Source organism: Silurus meridionalis, chromosome 16 (genome assembly GCF_014805685.1).
Source record: "Silurus meridionalis isolate SWU-2019-XX chromosome 16, ASM1480568v1, whole genome shotgun sequence".
NCBI classification, from domain to species: Eukaryota; Metazoa; Chordata; class Actinopteri; order Siluriformes; family Siluridae; genus Silurus; species Silurus meridionalis.
In genome coordinates, this window is record NC_060899.1 from 8,031,751 (window position 1) to 8,056,693 (window position 24,943).

Here is a 24,943-nt window from a genome sequence, read left to right on the forward strand (position 1 = left end):
CTCAACCTCCTGGTTGTGAAAAACTTAATTGTATTTATTTTCAAATCATAATTATAATATAATAATAATAATAATAATAATAATAATAATAATAATAATAATAATAATAATAATAATAATAATAATTAAGAGCGCCCCCATGTGGAGAATCTCCAACATGTTGAAGTTGAGTCATAGTCAACGTGGCACCCAACTATTATTTATTTATTTATATTTTTATTATTATTTATTTCTTTATTTTTTAAATTATTTAAATACTAAGCGAAATTGGATTCACGGTTTCACTTTCACAATCATCAGCTGTTCTAAACTATTTCCTCCATTCTGCACGCACACACACTTCTATACAGTACAGGTTAATCACATTTATCTGTGTACGCAAAATATTAATTATTTTGTTGTAATTATCGACCAATTTGTACCATACCTTCATCTTAAATGCTATAGGGCTTTAATACTTAAATGTTTTAATGCATTAAAAAACGTTAGCCTTAATGCTGGAATAGGAGTGAAATGTAGATTAAATACAGTACTGCTAGCATAAATAGTTCATTTCCTGGTCTGTTTATGTGATAACACCATGAGAGCTTTTGGGGGAAAAATATTATTAGTAAATGTATTATTTGTATTATCTGCCAGACAGAACATTCATTCACACAGGCAGAGAAGTGGCATGGGATCAGGATTTATTTTATTACCGCAGTAATAATACCACCATGTGGCTGATTGTTAAACAAACCCGAAAGTAAGGCACAACTGTGTGTGTGTGTGTGTGTGTGTGTGTGTGTGTCTTTCCCTGGGGCTTTGACACGAGCGCCAACTTGTGGATTTATCTTTCATAGTTTCACTTTCTCATCAGTTGTTTTCCACCCATTTTAAATATTTGGACCTTACTGCACCCATGTAAGTACCTGTCAGTTTTATTACTTTATTCATGATTTCATTAATTCTGTGGTGTTGTACTTTTAGCTATGTTTATATAACCAAAACGCTTCATGGCAGTAAAGACAATTTTATGCTGGAGTGTACTGTAGGCTATATACAGTATTACTATCACTGCTAGCATATACAGCTAATTTCCCTGTTTATTTATTTAGATAAACCGTCACATTTATTAATACTTGGCAACCAGAACAAACTATTCACATAGCTAATAGAGAAGGATAAAAAAAATTATTCCCCCAAATTATCGGCTATTTTCTTAAAAGCCACGACTATGTGACTCGCCCTTTAAGTAAAACACGTGGCTTTTTTGTATCGAGAAGGTTAGTTTTTGGTTATAAAGATGAACAATCGTAGAACGTTATTATATGTGTTTTTTGAGCACCGCATTCCACATTAGTCCCAATTTGCTCTCTCTACTACTCTAGTGCAGTCAGCGTTCCAATTCATCCCAAACGTGTTCACTAGTGTTGAGATCAGAGCTCTATAGCAGGCCACTCGAGATCTTCCTCTCCAAACTATGCAAACCAGATGTTCATGGAGTTTACTTTGTACACAGGGATATCGTCATGCTGGAACAGTTTTGGCTCTATTAGTTTAAGTGAATGCAAAATGTAATGCTAAAGCATCCAAAGACGTCCTAAATAATTGTGTGCCTTCAGCCATGGGCGTAAATCCCGGGGGGGACGGAGGGGACATGTCCCCTCCCCCCCATCCGAGTGTTGCCCCAAGATAAAAAATATAAAAAATATCGCACTCTCTGTTGTGGAAAATATTTGTATGCATACCTAAATAATTGTGTAAGTAGAAAAAAAACTTGCAAAAAATGCATTTAGAAACAGTTGAGTTCCCCCCCCTTCCTCACAGTGGTTTGACCCACTGCCTGTTTCCCAGTTCATCTCACCTACTCTATACACACGAGTCAGGTGTGTGTCTGCAGCCCAATTAATGTTCAACTCCATTAACTAGGGTATTTTATTCACTTTAAATAAAGCGATTCTCTTTAATGTAGTTGATGCAGACTCATTCATAAATTAGTTGCGGCTAAAATGCTGATTAGCAATGGAATTTTCCATGAATCTGCTCTATTAGCGATTAAAATATCACTTATCTAGTGAACGTTAGCTTGTTTACAATAGCTTGTAGTATAGTGCACTGACACTAACACACCAAAGCCGTTTCCCATGCAGTGTTTTATTTGGGACGAATTGGTATAATGTTAATTTAACATTAACACACAATTAGCATATTGTTTATCTGTGCATTTACTAAATGAGCACTATGCTGCGTCCGAACTGACCCCACTGTATAATTTTTTTGTATAATCAATTTCTATTCTGTTTTTAAGTGTCTTTATTAATTTTAAATAAAAATTGAAAGTTTTTTTTAATTCCTTGTTTTGCTTTGTTATTGAACCTGAGAAAATCTTTGAAAATAAACATAATGACGCAGTCTCCATGCTACAATAATAATGATAAAAGCAATGTTTTTCACTGTGGAGACACTGTGTCTTTATAAGTACAATTTGACTATTATTTGTGTCCCCTTTAAAAATTAATCATGAGAAATTGTATATTTATTGTCCCCCCCTACTGTTAAATGAAATGTATGCCCATGCCTTCAGCTTTATGGTAACAGTTTGGAAAAGAACCACATATGACAGGAAAGGTCAGGTGTCACAATACTTTTGTCTATATACTTGGCCTTACTGCAAAACTTACTTCATTAAAAGTCACCAATTCCAAAATGAAGTTAGTGAAAGACTTAAAGAATCTTAACTTTAACAGTGCTTGAGTACGTTTGCTCATATTGAGCATAGGCTCAAAGATGCACTAGTCCCCAACACCAATACACTTGTTAGTGAAAAGCCAAAAACAGGTTTATTATACTAAAATTCAAATCAAATTGTACACTTCAACACTGCTTAAACCCTGATCAACACAACAGCCTTTTCAACATGAAAGAATGAAAAAAAAACCAGATGAAAAACAAGCAAATGTAGTAAAGCAATCTTTCAAAAAAGGTATCTTGAATTAACATATAAAATTAACAAATGAAAGCATCATTAGTGTTCAATGGACAAATAAAATGAAAGTAAATCATTTTAGATAAAGTAAAAACAAATATTTTAAGCTGACTGTAATTTAATGCATCTCTCACTCTTAAAAGAGGGTTCTTACATTTTTTGGAACGTATTCTAGCTCTTTTTGGACTGTAAACGAGGTGCTAAAAGGTCGCTCACTGGTAGCAGATGTGGGTAGAGGACATCATCATAATTTAAATATATTGGCGTAAAAAGTACATATATTGAATCATAAATGTAGTTGAGTAAATGTAAATATACTCATAATTAACTCATAATTAACTTTGGATGTTTTTTTAAATCTAGCTTTCAAATCTAAATTGTAAAATGAATAGTGCATGACAGACATGTGTATAATAGCATGCCACATGAATGTTACTGAGTTTAAGCTTACATCTTACACATACAGGCTCCAACACTGAAAACCAGATTAAATTGTAGAGATTTTTTTTAATGGTTTTATATACAGTATATATATATATATATATACATTATTTTTTATGGTTAAGTAGTTAGTGTCATTATTTCCAGGCTTGCTTTGACAAATCGAAACTGTCAGAAATCCATGTCCTAATTTCCATTGGGTTTTTCCCAGTCAGTAAAAGGGTGGAGATGCCCCTGGGCCATTTGTAGTAAACAGTTTAATTCAAATATATATATATATTTGAATTAAACTGTTTACTACAGATTTCTGACAGTTTCGATTTGTCAAAGCAAGCCTGGAAATAATGACACTAACTACTTAACCATAAAAAATAATGTTATGTCAAAAGCTATTAACTTTATGTTTTAGTTTAAAATAAATTAAACTGATTAACTTTACTAATTGCTAAGGAACTGTTTTTCCTAATTCTCCAATGGATCTACTCTGTATCAGTTACATAGAGCATATATAAATTTATATGCAGACTTCTTAAAAAAAAAAGTGTCATTTTCTTTTCCTGAAATGCGCTGAAATGAAGGTTTGATTACTTAAAATATTTTGTATTTAGTTCAGATCTAGAATTAAAGGCAAATCCTGTTCTTTGTTCAATAAACACTTACAGGGCCAGATAATAAATCAGAAGTTGCTACTGTATAACATTGAGATCCAGGACAAAGACCTCAAGATGACTTCTAAGGTGCCAAAACAAAGAAGGATGGCTTTTTCAGTATGCAAGCGAGTTGTGAGTTATGACCTTTTTCCACATTAGGCTATTATTTTTTCATTGTGACTAAATTATGATAGTGTTCACTGATCCAGTGCTTTCAGTGCTGTTTACCCCATAGTGATTATTTCTCTTTTTCTTTGTTACATATCAAAGTCCATACAAGTACATAACGTGAACTAAAGCAAACTATATTATATAGATGTCCTTAGAATGATTTAAAAAGTACAAAAAATGAAGGGCTGCTTGATTCATAAGTATCCCACCTAGAATCAAGAATCATTCGCTGCAATGTCGCTACTCATTCATTCATTTATTCATAGTAAATAGAGGAATGGGAGGACGATTTAGGAAAATAATGTACAGTAGCATTTTCAGCTACTTTGTTGATTGAGTTGCTTGTAACAGTAAAGCAATGAGCAATGTGAAAAGCTCAGAGGCTTACCAATACCTAGCAATAGAGTTGGTCATGTGCTGTTCAATAATGTAGTTAAAAGCTGATGTAGAAACCCTGAATGTGTCACACCATAAAGGGTTTAAGTGTCAATGTCAGTGTGTATCACAGGTCCAGGGCGCACATGTAGTCACGCAGCTGCAATCATGTGGAAGAGCAGTAAATTAAGTAAATATGATGATGACCCACTTTAAATAAAGTGTGTTTAACGACTATGTTTTAACATTTCAACTAATTCTTTAATGCAATGCACTGTGCATCGTGTAAATAAGTATTTACATTGTGCTTGTAGTTACCTGCATGTTATAACATTTAAAATGACACTGCTACCCCTACCCCCTTAAACCTTGTGCCAGCCTTATCCGTATCACACCTCAGTGCCATCAAGTGTATTGCAGTACATAAACACAATTAGTCTTATTGTACCTTGGTCATGTTTTATTATTTTTTAAAGATGACTGTATTATAATATTAGTATTTCTATTAGTATTAGGCTAGTAGTAGAAGCATGATCTGAGCGCTAACTAGTGTTTTACATCTAAAAGCTTCAATCCTAGGGAGGCAAAAAAATAAATAGTCAAAAAAACTATTATTTCTTCTATAATGCAGTCAGGCAGAGCAAGACAGACATGTTAAGCACTCTCACAATCCATGCTAACTTTAAGTTTGTGTATATAGTGCTATGCTTTAAGCCACTAATTAAGCTTCGTCTGGTTATAAGTGCAACCGCTAACAGGCACATGTTGTTTCCTGAGCTTTTTAATGTCACTTTAACATATTCCCGCCTAAAAAAAAACAAACCACACACATATTGCTGTCGGGGCAAGTCAGTCAGCGCTGCAACTACCTCAGACAGAAAGTACCCATAATTGTTTTTACAGCAGCCGGAAACAGGTGATAGCAAATCGTCTTTTTTTTGTTTGTTTGTTTGTTTTTTATCTCACATATCTCTCTTTTGATTTTTGCATTTCCTCCTATTTCTCGAGAGTCTCCCAAATTAGATGGAGAATTTTGTTCACGGCTAGTTTCGGCTAAGTACAGAAATTTCCAGCTGGATTTAATTCTGGGCTTTCGAAAAACCTTTTTTATACGTCTATTTTTGCTCTGTGCTTTAGCTCATGGCCATGTAGGAACATTTTTTGCATGCTTACATGTTGGCCATGATGGCATCAAGATTTCCAGTTCCTCTTTTTGAAAACCAATTTAAAGCTTTACAGTTACAGCAAAATGGGTAGTACATTTTTTCTGGAAGAGCTGTATGGCTGATCTTTGTTCATCTGGAATGTAATGTTCTGTTCTTTGTTTAAACACAGTGCCCACATCTTCCTCTTAATGCTATTGAGGAAATTCTCCTAAACCTCCCGGCCCAACAGGTGATTTGTGTGTGTCGTCTGGTGTGTAACGAGTGGAAGTCAGTGGTGGACAGCACTGCGTTTTGGAGGGAGCGATGCCGTAGGGAAGGATTGAAGCCCCTCAATAACAACAGAGTCCCAAGAAATTGGCAAACGTTCTATTTTCTATGTAAGAAGCGCCGGAATCTGTTGAAAAATCCCAATGCAAATGGTGAGCAAAAAAAAAAAAACAATTAAACTGGGCTAAATGACAGTCATTATACAGTGTTCAGTTAACAGAACAGAGTCAGTCTGCCTTAGTTAGTAGGTTTGTTATGATAACTTTATTATAAGTAATGTCAGAAATGTTCTTTCTTCTAGAGAAATTCACTGGCTGGAACATCTTAGAAAATGGAGGTGATCGATGGAAGGTAGATCGAATATTCACACCTCATCCAGATGAAACTGTAACAAAATGCTTCGTTACATCTTACAGGTAAGATTCATATTGCAATCAAACATTTTCACACTGAACATCCTTACTGCATGTCTAGCCCCCTTTGTATCTTATCATTTTAAACTGTTGATATGCAAAAGTACCGGTAATAGGTGGCCCAAAACTAACTATGACAATTTAAAATAAAAATGCAGGGGCTGTGCAACCATTAACACGTAGAGTCCTGCTATCTGTATAATAATCGATTCATAATTCAGTAAATGCTACAGTATGATTCATTTTCAGCCAATGCATAAAGAGCCAGCTGATAGACCTTAAGAAGGAAGGTTATAGTCCTGCGTTTATGGATGAAATACAGCCCAATATTGTAATATCAGACTGGTAAGTATTTGTTCAGTTTCCTTTGTTATTTCTGTCATAAATAATGTTTAAAAACACCTTCTGATTCTTTTAACTGTTTTTGTCAAAATCTCCATTGTGCCTTATGTACCCAGGTATGCTCCACGCTGGGACTGTGGCAGTTTGTATGAAATTCATGTTGAGTTGCTCACTCAAAAGAAGAAGACAGTCCAGTTCTTTTGTCCCGACCAAGTGACATTTCCACAATGGAATGATCAGAAATGGATGAATGTAAGTCACATTTATATTTATTGAAGATTTGCTCTAATCTCATAGTGATTAGACGTTGATGATACGTCAGTGTGTCTGGTATATTGAAAAGGTCTATAGACATTTACTTAAATCATACGTTTTTGTATACGCAAGTGTCTACATACAGTCATCAGATACACAATAATACTTGGTCTTGGTCTGTCCTCTCAGAGCTCCTTAATTCTTTGTTGCATGGATTCCATTTCAAATGGTATTGAAAGTATATTTTGGAAATCCCATGTTGGCAAGTTCTAGATTCAGGTTTTAAAAGGATTTTGAGTTTGCTCAGTCATACTTTTATGTTGACAGTCAAACAAAAATCATATCCAGAGTTGGGCAAAGAAACATCAAAATGTACTTTGGACTAAAATACCAAATACTTTAAAATGTAAGTGTATTAGAATAAACTGCTGTATTTTAAAAATATTACTAAATACTTTAGCAAGGAAGCATGAAATCTTTTTGCAAACCTTTCACCAATTGGCCTATTTAATCAGTTCCTTCACTATTACGCTGACTCAGTTGATTAAGTAAACAATGTTTGACAGCAACAGATTTTCTCTGACTGAGTCTTACCTATGCAACCAGTTAATAGATCAAATAATCACATACATATTCCCTGTGATCTTCAAGATGAAGGTTAGTTTTAAATTAGCCAACAGTTTAATGTTTAACAGTTTGCGAATGACTCATAATTGAGTCCTTATTTGGTTACTTAGTGTTTGATAACGAAGGGCTACTTTACATCAGCAACACTGACTCAATGACAAACAAGTCATTCATAAGAAGACAACTGATGGCACTTGTAATCAAAGCAACTAGTTTCTAACTAATTCATCATTTGATAGTTAATCATAAATATATGATATTCGTCAGGCAGTCATTCATGCAGTTGTATGCAAAACCATGACCCTACTAAACAGCAGCTTCAATCAGGGTACAATACTTGGCAATCAAATATTTATTTATCAATCATTTGACACCTATTTGAAAGCTGACAGCCTGCATATTTCTTACCTTGACCACTTTATTCCATATGGATAAATTTTCTGTTCTGATCTCAACAAGTCTGGGCAAAATACTGAGTGGGCACCAATCAGAGGCTGGATTTTTATGATGGCATTATTTTCAAATTCCAAAAATACTTAACTAAAGTATCTTGATAGAAAATATGAAGCCATTTATATCAACCCTATCAAATACAAATGACAAAATCCTATTTTATATTTGAGATATGTATTTGAAATACATGGATCATAAATACTGCCCATCCCTGATCATATCATATTCAGCAATGCTTCAAAAAACTCATTTTTTATTTCTGTCTTATTTTTTAACAAGCTGTTAAGTACTTTTATTGATTCTATCTGATTGTATATACCGTATTTTTCCCACACTTTGAACCCCGCGGCTTAAACAACAAAGCGACTAATTTATTAATTTTTCCTGGGTTTTTCCCGGTTTCACAAACTTCAAGCCAAAAAACTGAGCACCAAAACATTAGACCAATGAAATTTCCGAACGGAAACGAAAAAACGTACCTCACCTGTGTTCTGAGCTGCATGGCTTCGGGTGATTTTTAAATGCATGACGTTGCTAAAAGATAAACTCTCTCTCAAAAGAGAGAAATAGCCGGGAAGGAAGGAGGAAGACAGTAAACAATGACTTTCTTAGTAGGCTATTGTTTAGATACAGACTCTTTCTTGGTAGGCTATTGTTTAGATATAGTTACAAGCCGTTGTAACCCGTTGAGTCTGGGTCATGGGAGAGCTCGCTAACTCCAGCTGCAACAGAAATCATATAAGCACAGACAGGTTTCCAAAACTCGTCCTTTTTAATTTTTTTTTATCTTTTTATATTTTTTTATATCTCGGTATTTGATAAATGCAGCGGCAGGTTATTCCCAAAATGGCGCTCTGCTCTTAAAGGCGCCACAACATATATTTCACCCGTTACACCGTGTAACAGGCACTGTCTTTCGTTAAAGCCTATGTAAAGTTCATTAGTTTCAGTGTAGACACCTGCGGCTTATAGACAGGTGCGGCGTATTTATGTTCAAAATAAAAATATTTGTAAAATTCAGTGCGTGAATTTTAATAGTCCGGAAATTACTGTAGATTCACACTTATTCACTCTTATTCACTCTTATTGGTTGTTTTATTTTAATTGAAACTATTTTATTTAACTGTTGTCCAATATCACTTTCTATTGATTTTTGTTTTTTTAGATGACTCATACATTTATGGACTATGGACCTGGTGTTCGATTCATTCGTTTTAAACATGGAGGGAGAGACACACAGTTCTGGGCTGGACATTATGGAATACGGGTTACAAACAGTAGTGTGGAAATTTGTCCTTCAGCTTAAGGATAGTGTATAAAAAGTACATATGTGTAATTGAAGGTAATAATTTCTGATCGTATGTAATAATTATAAGATACAGTATCTCACAAAAGTTACCCCTCACATTCCAGCAACCATTTTAGCATATCTTCTAAAGGGACAATACAATACAAATTAAACTTGGATATACTTTAGAGTAGTCAATGTACAGCTTGTATAGTACAGATTTGTTGTCCGCTGAATATAATTCAACATACAGCCTTTATTGTCAAAATAGCTGGCAACAAAAGTGAGTACCACTACATCTTCTTCTTACACTCTATATGAACATGTGAAAACTGTGTCCAAAGTGTCAATATTTTGTGTGAGCACCACTGTTTTCCAGCACTGCCTTAATCCCTCTGGGCATGGAATTCACCAGAGCTGCACAGGTTGTTGCTGGGCTCCTCTTTCACTCCTCCATAATGACATCACAGAGTTGCTGCTGGATCATCTTGTTTCTAAAAGAAGGGCATTATGTTTTGCTTCAGAATGCCACAATACATGTTGGAATCTATGTTTCCCCTTAATATACCGCAGCTCCCCAGTACCAGCAGGACTCATGCAGCTCCAGACCATGACGCTACCACCACCATGCTTAACTGTAGGCAAGACACAATTTTCTTAGTACTCCTCACCAGGGCATTGAAACGCATGCTGGACACCATCTGAGCCAAACAAGTTTATCTTATTTTCATTAGACCACAGAACATAATTCCAGTAATTCATGCTATTAGACGGGTTGTCAACAAACTGTTTGGAGGCTTTCTTGTGAGCCAGCTTCAGAAGAGGCTTCCTTCCCCTTCCGCAACCTCTAAATCTCTTCCGCATCTGTTTTTTTAAACCAGCTTCTACACCTGACGCACACCACGAGGACACACCACCTTGTAAGGCCTGTATTTCAAGTGGAACCCGAATTGGAAAACCTCTGTATGATCCTGGCCACTGTACTGTAACTCAGTTTGAAGTTGTTAACGATCTTTTTTATAGCCTTGGCCATCTTTGTGGAGAGCAACAATTCTAATTTTCAAATCCTCTTTGCCATTAGGTGCCATGTTGAAAATCCAGTGAGAGAATTGTACAGAAAGCACTACATTTTATCTGCTTTAATAAAAGATACACACATTTGTATGGTGCTGTATAGTAGAAAAAAACATGAACATGATGAATAAGACATGTGATGTAGCTTTGCATGGTTACATGACAGCAGTTATCACTTAGGGTGTACTCACTTTTGTAGCCAGCTATTTTGACAATAATGGCTGTATGTTGAGATATTTTTAGAGGACAGTAAATCTATACAGCTTTACAAGCTGCACATTGACTACTATCAAATGTATCCAAGTTTCATTTCTACATTTCTATAATATTGTCCCCTGAGAAGAAAATGGTTGCTGAAATGTGAGGGGTGAACACACTTTTATGAGATACTGTATATATAAGATATATGTATTTTAACATTCTAATTATACACTCTCTTTAGAATTATACAATTTTAAATATGTATAAATTTAAATAAACTCCAATGGTTGCCTTTGGAAATGCTGAAGGACACTTTAACAAACTTTTTTTATTTAATAACAATCATTATATTTTGGATATAAAAGCCTAAGTTTGGTATTAATTTTTAAAAGAAAAATAAGTCTTCACTTGGAACTCCAAGAACCATTTATGTAAATCTTTTTAAAACTGTTAATTCTAATAAACCTATCTTCTGCAGCAGAGGTAGCTCTTGGTCGTCCTTTCCTGGGAAAGTGCTCATGAGATCCTGTTTTATCATGCCGTGTGGTGATCTTGGCAATTGTCATTAATTAATTCTTGTCATTAAGAAGGCAAGAATTGTTACAGATGAACACCTGACAAGGCAGAACTGTAAAGTGAAAACCATTCCAGGTGCCTACCTTCTGAATCTGATAAGAGAATGTCCCAGTGAAATTGTCATTAAAGTGTCCATGTGCTGGTATTAAAGTGACACTTTGCTGTGCCTGTCCAGAGTTAAAGTGACTTTGCAATAATGCAAATAAATAACGTAATACTACATTACATTACTTTATTATTGCAGTGCAATAAAGTGACCTTGCAATAGTGCAAATTCTTAAGGGACAATACTATAGAAATTATTGTAGAAATGAAATTTGGATATATTGTAGTCAATGTGCTGATTTACTGTGCTCTGAAAATTACTCAACATTATTGTTAAAATAGCTGGCCATGCAAAGCCACATGTCCTATTCATCATGTTCATGTTTTTGTCTACTTGACAGCACTATACAAATGTGTGTATCTTTGGTGAATTTGGTGCTTGCAGTACAGTTCTCTCATACTGACCACTGGATGTTGGCAACATGGCACCTCATGGCAAAGAACTCTCTGAGGATTTCAGAATTAGAATTGTTGCTCTCCACAAAGATGGCCAAGGCTATAAGAAGATCAGTAACACCCTGAAACTGAGTTACTGTACAGTGGCGATACAAAGGTTTTCCAAGTCGTGTTCCACTCGGAACAGGCCTCACAACGGTAGATCAAAAATTTAAGGCCTTGTGCTGCGTGTCAGGTGCAGAAGCTGCTTCAAAAAACAGACGTATGAGTACTGCAGCATTGCTTTAGAGGTTGCAGAAGCAGAAAGTCTGCTTGTCAGTGCACAGATCATACGCTGCACACTGCAAGAAGTCTGTTTGCATGGCCGTCGTCCCAGAAGGAAGCCTCTTCTAAAGCTGGCTTACAAGAAGGCCAACAAACAGTTTGCTGAAGACAACCTGTTTCAGAGCATAAATTACTGGAACCATGTACTGGGGTATCAGGAGACTAAGATAAAATTGTTCGGTTCAGATGGTGTCCAGCAGTTGTGGCGACATCCTGGTGAGTACCAAGAATAGCTACATCCAGCAGCTCTTTGATGTCATTATGGAGGAGTGGAAGAGGATCCCAGCAACAACCTGTGCAGCTCTGGTGAATTCCATGCCCAGGAGGATTAGGCAGTGCTAAATAACAGTGGTGCTCACACAAAATATTGACACTCACAAATATCATATATATATATATATATATATATATATATATATATATATATATATATATATATATATATATATAGTGTGTGTATGTGTGTGTGTGTGTGTGTGTGTGTGTGTGCGCGCGCGTGCGTATTTGAATCAACATTTGACAAAAAAAAAATTGCATGACTTAAAAACGATAATCCGACTCAGATTTGAACATATATTTTATTTAATTTAATTTTATTATTATAATGAAGTATAAACACACTTCTACAGCAGCACTACTAATATAAATGCATCGTGTGCTGTCTACAAGCCCCGCCTCCTCTGTGACGCGGACCGGAGCCACTTCCGTTAAGCAGTTTGGTGCAGTTTATTATCGGGGTAATTTCCGTGTCAGTTTTTAAAGTCTGAAGAGTGCGAAAGCCTTCAGTAAGAGAATGTAAGTGCTATTGGGTACTTTACGTATATGTAATAAAAAAATATATATATTCTTTGTTGAGAGCAAAGCAATGGCGTGCATTAGCACTCGGTGACTCATTGTTTGTGTAGAGCTGCTCCTAAACGCGTCCTCCCACAGTAATAAAAACCAGTCTCTATATGAGCAAAAAGTGACATCCTAGGATAGTGCCATATATATGTAGTCGCTCTTGTTAATACAACCCATTCTACTGCTAATGATTGTTTATAAAGATAATATTTCTGTGTGCATATTTGTGTGTTTTGGTTTATACTCCAGGTCTGAAACCTGAGCTCAATAATTAGGATGGTGTGTCCATATATTTTTGGACATCCCGTGTACCCTTTGCATCCAATTGTTATAAATAAATATTTTAACTAATTCCAAATTCTTCGTCCCTCCAAAGTGCCTTTACAAAAAAATCTTCTGATATATACATTTTGCTTTAATATCGAAAAAAATTTTTTTTTTTTGCAATATATAAAATATTTTTTATATATATATATATAATATATAAAAGTGTGGCGTTGCTAACCAATGCCTTTCAGTTTTGCAAGGAAAGGTCTTACAATTCGTTTGTTTTGGATTGTATGTGTTATTTGTAGTTCTTTATGTCCGTTCCGGTGTCATTCTATTCTCTAGTTCATGTCTTCCTTTAGGCTAGAGTGCTGAACCCCCGCCCATCTCTGATCGATGACGTCACAATTAAGCGGTATAATCGGTCGGATCTGTAGTCGCAATACGATTAGCAATTTCGCGACGTAACTCCGTTGCTTTGTTTTGTCATTGTGATACTGGTTTTGACTTATGGCCATTTTTTTAACTCGGATTTTGTGGTAATACATTTGATTGACTATTACTCACTGCTCTTGAAAAAGATATTAGTATTAGTATAGTATAGTATATAGTATTAGTATATATTAGTATTCTGTTCACCAGTAGCAGGCTGGTGGCTGACATTTGTGTTGGTGTGTGTTTCCTTCTCATATTTTAATTATATAACTCCTGTTTTATGCTCTCCCTATTTGTAAATTATTTTATTTTTTGCTCCATTTCTTTACCTATCAGAATACCATATATTTAACGAATTCATCTTACATCCACCACCCTGTGTTTTTAATCACTCTGTGCAACCCAAACCTGGGTCATAACAAAGTGTTTTAGAAAATGTATTTAAAGTCGAAATCTGTGCCTTTTTATATGTCTACTTGCAGGATCAGCCTCGGCTATAAGTCAGAAGTTGTGCTGTAACATTGCGACCCAGGACTATAAGCACAAGACCAGGACCTCAAGATGAAGTCTCAGGTGTCACTACAGAGAATAGAGGCTCCTTATTCATGCCCTCTAGTAGTAAGTTGTTAAGTATTTTTTTCCACATTGGATTATGACCTTTATCTGATTATGACTAGGTTATGACTGTCATCAGAAAAGCATTCATCCAGAATGTTTTTGCGAATTTTACTGTGATTGGAAACAGGATTGAAACGGGTTTCTCTGCAGAAATAAAACATACTAACTAGGGAAAAATATTAAGATGTTCTCAGGATTATTTGAAGGTTTCAAAAGTCTTTACTTATTTCTCCCCAAGTCAATACTGAAAGTAAAGTTCAACAGATGTGATTTTTCTTTCATGTGTCTTTGTTGGTGAGAATGTTGGTGAGCAGCATTTTTTTAGATTTTGCAGTCAGATTAAACTCTGAGGTTTGGCTCAGCCATTCCAAAACACAAAGTGCTCTAAAGAAGTATAATACAGTCGAACCCACTTATCTCGACCTCGGTTAACTCGCCAACCCTTTTAAGTCGACGTTTTTGAAGTTGTCTTAGCATTTTTTAATCGGTTATATCAGGAATCCCCCTGCCACACCCCCTCCTGCGGCGGCATTCCCCGAAGCACCCTGCTTCTTCTCCTGTGCATGCCCCGCCCACACAGAGCTCCTCGCAGTCATGCTGTTCACACACACCTGACTCTCATTCACTCACTCATCCCATCTCCTATTTAAGCCCATAGCGCAGATCCGTGGATTCTCTACACAAATTTTCTCTGCTTTCACAGAACTTCGTGGACCGCGCTCCCGGAGCGCACCACTGGATATTACTGCTTTACTACAAGTATTGGTGGATTATCTCCTGAGTATTCTCAATAAACTTTGTTTGCGTTTACTTCGGCTTCCACCTCCTTATCCGCATCACAGGTTATCTCAATCCACATGACTAATCAATCAAATCGCGGCAACGCTGTTGTGTAAATAAAACCTCCAAAAACACGTGCATGCACATTCTCATTTAATAACACACATCATGTACATAAATAAATTTCAAGCACGTTAATATATTGCCAAAATATTGGTTTTCGTTTATCTCAATCAACGGTTATCTCGACGCTTTTTGGCGTCCCTTAGGCCGGCGAGATAAACAGGTTCCACTGTAGTATAATTACTCATAGTATTGTATTGTATTAAGCCAGTGCTTTGGCTTATGTCCATGTAGGGAAATTTTGCACGCAGGCTTATCTGACTGACTGCAACCGATTCTCTTTAAACGTTTGCTGAGTGGCATGGGTTATTTGGAAATTTTTAAACTAGGAGTTGGTGACCCGGGGCGTCGGCAATGTGAGACCTCTTTTGGAACCGCTTGCCATTATTTATAAACAAGCAGTGGAGCAGTGCGCAATGAGCATTCGCTATAAAAGCTTTAAGAATAGTCAAAGTGTAAGCGATGTGCAAAACGAATTACACAGCGGTGAGGCTTGCTGTCGAATGGCGCTCCTCACGATGGCAGCTCGAACAGCCTCGATATTCTCTAGTGTACAGGCAGTTTGAACACCACCTGGAGACTTATTTTTTTAAGGCGCACCCGTTTCCTCATAATTGGCAGACAATCATGACGTCCATGGTAAATGGTAATGATGCCGAAATTCCCTTGGTTCCAAACATTCGCCCAGGGCTGCTTTTTTATTGTTCCAAAATGTTCATTTTCATGCTGTGTTTGGATCCATCCATGTTGGTCTTGATGACAACAGGAGTTCCAGTTCCTCTTGCTGAAAACGCTGTGATTTGGATATGTCCTAGTTTCCAGTTATGCTAGTTTCAGATCTCTATAAACATTTTAACCCTTCGTCGTACCTTTGTCCTTATGACTGCAGGACTAATTTGATCTATCATTTTCAGAATCAAATGAGAATCATGGGTGAGTGAATAATTTCTGTATGGCTGTATGGCTGATTTCTGTTTATCTGAAATGTCATCTTATGTTCATTGTTGACCACAGTGCCCAGATCTTCCTCTTAATATTATTGAGGAAATTCTCCTGAACCTCCCGGCCCAGCAGGTGATTTGTGTGTGTCGTCTGGTGTGTAACGAGTGGAAGTCAGTGGTGGACAGCACTGCGTTTTGGAAAGAGCGATGCCGTAGGGAAGGATTCAAGCCTCTTAATATGCAAAGAATCCCAAGAGATTGGCAAACCTTTTATATTCTATGCAAGAAGCGTCATAATCTGCTGAAAAACCCCAATGCAAATGGTGAGCAAATGATTAGACAGTTGGTTTTTTACCAGATCGGATATGTCATGTATTGTGGAAAACGTTTTGCTAATTGATGTTATATACATTGTTAATTTAAGGTTGGGGTTTGGGAAAAAAAAAATCTATATATTCTTTATGCGAAATGGAATGTTACTAAAAGTCTACTACTAAATAAACATTTTATAGAGTTACATTTGCTCAGATATTGAAATCCAAATACAGACAAAAAGTACATACAGTATGTAACATTTATATAGTACATAGTGATCTGCATTCCGAAGAATTGGTGAACAGCAGAATAATTCTGCTTTAACACAAAAGCATGTGACACATGGGGTACTTTATTTTTCAAGGTATCACACGGTGTCTAGGTACAGGCAAAGGCACATGTAGTTTGCAGTATTCTGTTGTGAGTGGGTCAGTTATGATAACTTTACTACTAGTAATGTCAAAAATGTTCTTTCATCTAGAGAATTTTTCTGGCTGGACCATCTTGGAAGATGGAGGCGATCGGTGGACGGTAGACCGTTTGTACTCGCCTCATCCGGATGAAACTGTAACAAAATGCTTTGTTACTTCTTATGGGTAAAATTCTAATCGCATTTATATTCTAGATTCTCGTTGAAAATGAAAGAAACGAGCAGCCATTATGCAGTAGAGATCTGCAATCTATGAACAGTAATCAGCTAGGATTTATTTATCAGGCGATGCATAAAGAGTCAGCTGATAGACCTTGAGAAAGAAGGATACAGTCCTGCGTTTATGGATGAAATTCAGCCGGATATTGTAATTACAGACTGGTGAGTGGGTGATCATTGTTCCTCTCTGCTTTCTGTGCTGAGTAGTGTGTGAAACTACTCTTACTGTACTTCTACTTTTATAAATCTTTTTTGTTGTTGTTGTTTTTGCCCAGGTATGCGCCACGATGGGACTGTGGCAGTTTGTATGAAATTAATGTTGAGTTACTTGATCACAAGAAGCAGATAATCCAGTTATTTCAACCTGAACGAGTCATTTTTCCACAATGGAATGATCAGAAGTGGGAGAAGGTGAGTAACTTTCGATCTCATGTGAAAATGTCTAATGTGAAAGAAAAAATGTTTCAACTGAAAATGTTCAATATTTATGTCTAATTTCATCAAAGATTCTAGGACTATATGGTCTAATCTCTTAGGGACTACATAGCTGCTGACAGCTTTGATGATGCATCAGTATGCACGGCTTATTGAAAAATCTATATTTATTTAATTTTACCTTATTACAGACATCATACTTCATTGTATATTTCTGTATGTTACAGGTGATACAGGTAGTGTCAACATGCAGTTACCAAAAACACAATAATAGCAAAAACTTTTTTGTATTCCCCTTTCTGAACAGCATGAGTCTTTGTGGCATGAACACAAGGTGTTGAAAGTGGAAAGTTGTAAATTCAGTCTTCATTGACAAGTTACCATTTGGAACATTTGGCTATTAGATTCAGACTGATAGGACTTGAAATCAGGATTTGATTTAGATTTCATAACTACTTAAAACTGCTAAAAAAAAATATGATTTTAACGTATGGTTGTAGAAGTTTCAGTAAGGCTTTATGTACTTCAAAAGTAAAAAAAAAAAAAAAAAAAAAAAAGTTAAATGTATTTAAATAAATGTACACTATATGACCAGAGCAGTGGGCAATGCATTTCAAACCTAGGACTTCAGTGGTGTCCTACCTGAGATAATCCACTTCTTAATACCATCATTATGATGCCGCAGCTATAGAAACCATCAACATACGGAAACGCAGTATAACAGAGCGCTGCATCGCAGACGGGTGTCTCATGCAGCGAGAATGATTGCCATTTCTAAAGCAAGAAACCCAATTAACACAATTCAACAAGTCTCCTGTCACTGCAACCCCAGCTGCACTTCCTGCATACATCATCCCAAGCAGAAGCACCAATATTTACCTCATAAATTGACCCCAGGTTTTCATCTAGAATTGAAAACATGATGAAAAGCTTGTCTTGCAAATTTCCTTGTAAGTATATTTGCGACCAAATCAATTTCTTCTCTGAACAAAACAGCTATTAAATCGACTTTAATATTTTTGAGCTTGTGCAGTTTGCTACAGATGTGGTTTGCATGATCTGATTAGTGCACGCTCGGACCATCCAATCAAATGCCAAATGTGACTGGACCCCAGCTAAATGGCTTTGGAGCAAGAAAGTTTCGATCTTGATTGTTACAAGCAACAACTACAAGCCACATGGATTGAAAGCTACCAAGTGACTGTGTTGTTAATTTCCACGGGCTTGACAGCAATGTGACCGCTGAAATCTAATTGGATAGAAACTCTGCTCAAGAAAAACAATGTGAAATGAAGAGAATGGACTATTGGGAATAATTGTATACATATTCATGGACAAAAATATATGAAAATGTATGTTAGACATTCTGATACAAAATACAATACTTGGCTCCAATCTGGCTGCAGTAAAGTTGGATGTACATATTAGTTTGATGGTCATGTATGTGCATATTGTTGATCATATAGTGTATGTATAATCAAATTGATGTCATGTCAAATTAGAAATGATATATCACAGGTTTAACTACAAAATATAAGACTTTTCTTTCTCACTATTTAAACTGAGTGATACTAACCTCGTAGGCATGCCTGTGAGCTTATCTGTCAAATGATTTGCTCTTCTTTAAGCATGTTCTTCCCTGACAGCGTTCATAATCTTGGCGGCAGGCATTAATTGTCAGTAGAATGTAGCAGTAATGCTAATTCAGTCCCGCATTGGTTCTTAAAATGGTTTACTGATGCATGCATTATTGCCATTCTCCAGTTCTTCTTGATCCTTTGTTTAAAGGGGAAAGGAAAAATGTTTCCAGACAGCTGTAATAACATTAAACTTTTAAAATATATGTTTTCTGACCTTACAAATAAAGACACTGAGTAAGTATCAGTGAACAGGGTCCCTGAACAAGTTTGGAATAAGAATTAAAGTCAACTACTGGCAAAGGTGTAAAGGTCTACATTAGTTCTTAAAAAGACATTTAAGACTTAATTTTTAATTTGTAAAAATGTTTGTAGTCATTGTGCCTTTTTATCTAAGCTGTAAACCTTTGTTTTATATAATAATTATATTATTGTTTTTTGTTTGCTTTTTTTGTTGTTTAGATGACACATGCATTTAAGGACTACGGACCTGGTGTTCGATTCATTCTTTTTAAACATGGAGGGAGAGACACACAGTACTGGGCTGGACATTATGGAATACGGGTTACAAACAGTAGCGTAGAAATCTTTCCCTCAGCTGAAGCCGATATAGTTCACATTGATAATTAATGGAAAATTTTTCAGGTCTTTGTAATGTATGATTATGGTGTAATGATGAATATTTATGTATCAAGCTTATCTTGTTTACTAATTTATAAATTATCTGTATATGTCCTGCTGTGTAAATTAAAAATGTGAAAAATTATGGAAAGAAAAAAAGACTGAGAATATTGCCTGAGATCTTACCAAAAAGGAGAATAATTATCTCGTTTGCCTTATATTTTGTACTTAAATCTGTAATTTGCTTTGGTGAATCAAAACCCATTATTATTGTTTTGCTTTCAGTGTGAAAGAAGCAAAGGGTCCATGTTTATTGACATTCAACAATTTTTGATTTCTATGCACCATACTTAAACATTAAAACTCTTAAAATCATAGAGGTGCCTCTGGAAACATCTAAAGGCACTTTTAACAAATCTTCGAGTGGGTTTTCAAGTTAGTCTAGTATATAGTTGATAACTGAAGTCTTCTAATGGAGAGGACCTGAAGCCTCCACAGCATATTCTTACGCTTGTGTTTTAACTTTTTTTATATTATGATTAAAAAAAAATAGGACATTGTCCATATTTTATTCACAATAGAACATAAAATTACATATAATTTTTAAATTGAGGAAATGTACCATTTTTAAAGAAAAATAAGGTCATTTTGAATTTAATGGCTGCAACATTTCTCAGAAAAGTTGGGAAGGGGCAACAAAAGGCTTGAAAAAAAAGTGTCATTTAAAAAAAAAACAGCTGGAAGAACATTTTGCAACTAATTGTTATTTGGCACCAGGTTAGTAACATGATTGTGTATAAAAAGAGCAGTGGGGGGCAGTCAGGGCCAGCAAAGCCTTCTCTACTAGCCTAAACTCAAAATCTTTGAGTTGCATTTTAATATAGATAATTAGAATGCGCCGACTTACGTTTTAATATATTTTGTTCATTAATATGTATAAAAAATTTTATGTATTAAATTATCTATTCTGTTCATTTCGTGGCGTTTCTTTAGAGTGTGCTGCTGCAATCAGATTTCAGAGATCACATCACGTGTTTGCCGGGGTCAAAGGTACCTGATGTAATCCTACCCAGGGCTTCTTTAAGCATAAACTCCATGCTGTTGCTTTAACCAATCAGATTGCAAGTTGGCCACTCTGAGGCCCTCTAGAAGGCGTCCAACCATGTTTTAATTTTGACATTATTTGATTGGATAGTCAGAGCTCATGAACCGCACCTGTAGTAAACTGCACCAACTCCAATATTCTTGTGTCGATTTAATAGCTGTTTTTTGATCGCTGACAGAGAAAATGTATTCGTTTGCAGATTCACTTCAAGACGGACTTTTTTGGCATATCAGCTCTCTGTTATAATGTGTTTCTGTATAATATTGATGGTATAATCATAATGATTGTATTAAGAGGTGGATTGATTCAGTTAGGACACCACTGAAGGCCTGGGTGTGAAATGCACAGCCAGCCACTGTATTTTAACAATACATTCAATATATAAATATATACAACCACAATGGTGGCAAAAAATGACAAAAGATTAAAATAATATGAACTAATATACACTAAGTAGCATCATTCTTGATATCTGAGTAGAGATCGAATCATGGTTCTCCGCGTTCTCGCCGATTCTCTGAAAAACCTGCGCGTTCCCGTGAGGACAATTATCACATAGCGACCTTTAGTCACAGATATCTCTGTATCACAGATATCGGATCTAACGTCACTTCCTTTCCGTCGTAGGTGGAAGCCCTCAGTCACAAGCCCTCTCCCTCCACACACTCCACGGGCGGTGAGCTTTCACCCCGCGGTCGGCGCATGGACCATATTCGTGTCTGAAGAATGCAAAAAACCTTCCTTAAGAAACGTGAGTGCTGCAGTGCACTTTTCGTGTGTGTGTGTGTGGATAGTCTTTTATTTACTAAAAGCACATGGAAATGACAAAACATTTGGCGTGACTTGGTAAAGTATAATGTCGAGTATTGGGCGGAAAATATACACGCGGTCCAGCAGTGAGGTTCAGAACGAGCGCGTGCTGGAGCTTCTGTAATGCACTTCCTCACTTCAACCCGTTTACTCTTGTTATTAAATGGAAGCGCATACACACTCCTGGGACGAAATCCTTGTAATGACGCATGTTGTCAGGTTGGAAAAGTAGGTATTCGGTTGACCCAGTGTTCACCTTTATATAAACAAGTAAGAAACTTCCATGGAAGATCAAAATATGACTGACAGATGAGAAGAAAATTACAGCAAAGGACAAAAAAACAGGGATTGTTTTAACATTAAAAAAAGTTAATAAAAAGCCTCTTCTTCTTCTTCCTCTTCTTTTTTCAGCTGCTCCCATTAGGGGTCGCCACAGCGGATCATCTGTCTCCACACCCTCCTGTCCTCTACATCTGCTTCTTTTAACCCAACTACCTGCATGTCTTGCCTCACCATATCCATAAACCTCCTCCTTGGTCTTCCTCTTTTCCTCCTTCCTGGTGTCTCCATCCTCAGCATTCTCCTACTGATATACCCCATGTCCCTCCTCTGCACATGTCCAAACCATCTCAATATCACCTCCCTCACCTTGTCTCTAAAACAAAGATCAATATCCAATATTTATTAATAACATTGTTAAATAAACAATTTTTTAAAAAGTGGAATGTTCGCGAAACAAGTGTAAATTGTTGCAAAATAAACATCATATTAGAATAAGCCCATTTATCTGAGATAATCAACAAAGTTAAATATATATATATATATATATATATATATATATATATATATATATATATATATATATATATATATATTTAATTATTAACACTTGGGAACATCAAGAGTTTACATTTTTAAAACAATTAAAAATAAAAACCTGCCTGGTTAAATAATACATCAAATACTATTTTATAATATTTCATAAAAAATAAAATAGAATAAGTTAAATTCATGCAATGCACGTATTATATTGGTTAAATAGAGTAATCAATTAAATTGATGCTAATTGATTAAATAAAAATAAAGAAATGGAAAAAATCAATTTAATAGTTTACATTTGTTAGACCCCATTTGGGTAATACAGATGTATATGTAAATATGTGTGTGTGTGTGTGTGTGTGTGTGTGTGTGTGTGTGTGTGTGTGTGTGTGTGTGTGTGTGTGTGTGTGTGTGTGTTTTACATTTAATATGTAATTTTCTAAAGATATGTTCTGCTTAACGGTTCTATTTATTTCAGCAAACTTTAACAAATGTCTATTCCTTCCATCCTTAATTCATCCACTCCCTCAATATGTGAAATTGTCAGGAATTTTTCGTTTTAAGAGAATATAAGTATAAGAAATAAGTATATAAATATATTCTATTTAATCAATTATATAAAATGTAATTTTTTATATATATTTTTTAAATCAAATATAAAATAATCAAAGCACTATATATTTTTTTAGATTGTGTAGCTGTGTGCTTGAGTTTAGTAAAGGTTGTGTCAATTGTCTGTAAACAAGCTGGATTTGTCTGCCATTTCAACATATTCCAGTTTATAAACCCCCCTTAAGCATCAACACACATTGTCTTTAAGTGAATGGTGATGTGTTTGGTCTTTTGAGACATGCTCTGGAAAAGAATGAGTAGCTGCAATGTCCTGCAGTATTTTACAAAAAAAATCAGCATGGCAAAACTGTGATATTGCATCTACAGGTCCATCAACTGTGCAAGCAAAGCACTTTGAATATTTGCACATTCACTTATCTGAGCAGCAGAGAGATTACAGTCTGAACAGGAACCATGTTTGGAGAAAATGATTGTTTTCTAGCACTAACTTAAAAAACACAGAAAAGCTGATTTACTTAAATCCAAACCTCCAATATTTTCTATGGATAGTTTATAAATAAGCTTTTGGAAAATTCTGCAACTTGAGCATAACACTTTATTCCCTGACAATGCAGTTTGAAGAATGCTATCCAGAAAACTGGGCCAACAGCTGGGCCGACCCACTCAATCCATCTCTGGGTGGCTGATTAGCAAGTTCCTTAAGAAGCATAACCAGATCCTGGAGGAGAATGCAGTGAAGTTGTGTGACATCCAGCCTAATGAGACCGTGTTGGAGCTTGGGCATGGGCCAGGCCTGGGTTTGCAGGTAGCAGTCCAGCTTCTTACAGGACCTGAGGGAAAGCTGCTTGGGGTGGATTACTCCAAGTACATGCACAACATGGCCACAGAGAGGATACAGGAGCACATAGCCAGTGGGAAAGTGACTCTGTACTGCTGTGATGTTGCAGCAATGCCTTTAGAAGACAGCAGTGTGGACAAAGTGTTCCACTGCAATTGCTACTACTTCTGGCCTGACCTGAAGGCAGCTGCCTCGGAGATACATCGAGCGATGAAACCAGGTTATTTATGATGTACTGGAATAAGGATGAAGTCTTTCTTTTTTGGGTGTTTGTCATTGTAAAAACATTAATTTTCATTGTTTTAACTCCATCAGGTGGGCTCATGGTGGCGACCCTCAGACTGGATCGTATTGCTAGATTTGCGTCTAAGAAAGTGTTTCCGGATGAGAACTGGCGACCCGAAGCCTACATGGAAGCGCTGCAGTCCTGTGGTTTTGCAGATGTCAGAATGGAGGAAAGAACAGACAAGTTCATAGCATTTCAAGCAATTTATGGCACTGCTACAAAATAAATCAGAAACAGCTCTATCTGACTGCACACCTTGTTTCAGAATAAAAACGCCTAAAACGAATGAAATTGTAATCGGTTCGAGAGGGGTTTAATAAACCTTTCTGTAAACTGAACAAAATAAAAATTCCTCTATGTAAACGCCTTCAACCCATTACTTGATTTGCCACAACACGGTATTCCACACATCTTCCTAATTTTGTATGAAACAACCGTGTAATAAGGGGGAATTGAATTTTTGGCGGTCTCTTCTTCTGGGGCCATAAATCCCTTTACTGGTCCACACAAACGTGTGAATGACCGAGGACTCAAATTCCAGCAATACGATTTCTCCTAAGCAGAAAGCAGATTCGATATTTCTGTAGACCCAAAACAGCCAATCAGTATAACTAATGAATTATGAAAATGAACACATATGGCTTGTCATAGCCAAAGCTTTGTTTACTTGAATGAAAGCATGAGACTCATTTTACTAGATGATACTTCTGACACTGTGGCCCACTATTTGCTTGTTGTTTGACTAGAAGACTGGGA

The 24,943-nt window shown here is 36.1% G+C and overlaps 3 protein-coding genes across 3 annotated transcripts; all 3 read left to right on the plus strand.

The window, feature by feature from the left end:
* Positions 1-813: 813 nt before the first annotated feature.
* Positions 814-14,246, plus strand: LOC124398885 (F-box only protein 6-like). The gene is made up of 8 exons (XM_046869361.1): positions 814-903; positions 4,072-4,191; positions 5,941-6,190; positions 6,340-6,454; positions 6,701-6,796; positions 6,910-7,045; positions 9,294-9,470; positions 14,120-14,246. Exons 2-7 carry the CDS (start codon positions 4,135-4,137, stop codon positions 9,432-9,434), a joined length of 795 nt encoding a protein of 264 aa, XP_046725317.1. The 5' UTR covers positions 814-903; positions 4,072-4,134; the 3' UTR covers positions 9,435-9,470; positions 14,120-14,246.
* Positions 14,120-20,324, plus strand: LOC124398884 (F-box only protein 6-like). The gene is made up of 6 exons (XM_046869360.1): positions 14,120-14,255; positions 16,173-16,422; positions 16,896-17,010; positions 17,130-17,225; positions 17,339-17,474; positions 19,598-20,324. Exons 1-6 carry the CDS (start codon positions 14,199-14,201, stop codon positions 19,763-19,765), a joined length of 822 nt encoding a protein of 273 aa, XP_046725316.1. The 5' UTR covers positions 14,120-14,198; the 3' UTR covers positions 19,766-20,324.
* Positions 20,325-21,483: 1,159 nt separating this feature from the next.
* Positions 21,484-24,550, plus strand: zgc:194242 (uncharacterized protein LOC100005854 homolog). The gene is made up of 3 exons (XM_046869362.1): positions 21,484-21,612; positions 23,678-24,121; positions 24,217-24,550. Exons 2-3 carry the CDS (start codon positions 23,686-23,688, stop codon positions 24,411-24,413), a joined length of 633 nt encoding a protein of 210 aa, XP_046725318.1. The 5' UTR covers positions 21,484-21,612; positions 23,678-23,685; the 3' UTR covers positions 24,414-24,550.
* The last annotated feature ends 393 nt before the right edge of the window (positions 24,551-24,943 follow it).

Excerpts from the sequence above, each read along its gene's own strand:
- LOC124398885 (XM_046869361.1), top strand. The coding sequence starts at position 4,135 with ATGACTTCTAAGGTGCCAAAACAAAGAAGGATGGCTTTTTCAGTATGC. Across the intron at positions 6,455-6,700 it reads TGCTTCGTTACATCTTACAG|CCAATGCATAAAGAGCCAGC; the intron begins GTAAGATTCATA and ends ATTCATTTTCAG. Across the intron at positions 6,797-6,909 it reads AATATTGTAATATCAGACTG|GTATGCTCCACGCTGGGACT; the intron begins GTAAGTATTTGT and ends TTATGTACCCAG.
- LOC124398884 (XM_046869360.1), top strand. The coding sequence starts at position 14,199 with ATGAAGTCTCAGGTGTCACTACAGAGAATAGAGGCTCCTTATTCATGC. Across the intron at positions 14,256-16,172 it reads CTTATTCATGCCCTCTAGTA|TGCCCAGATCTTCCTCTTAA; the intron begins GTAAGTTGTTAA and ends TGTTGACCACAG. Across the intron at positions 17,226-17,338 it reads GATATTGTAATTACAGACTG|GTATGCGCCACGATGGGACT; the intron begins GTGAGTGGGTGA and ends GTTTTTGCCCAG.
- zgc:194242 (XM_046869362.1), top strand. The coding sequence starts at position 23,686 with ATGCTATCCAGAAAACTGGGCCAACAGCTGGGCCGACCCACTCAATCC. Across the intron at positions 24,122-24,216 it reads ACATCGAGCGATGAAACCAG|GTGGGCTCATGGTGGCGACC; the intron begins GTTATTTATGAT and ends TAACTCCATCAG.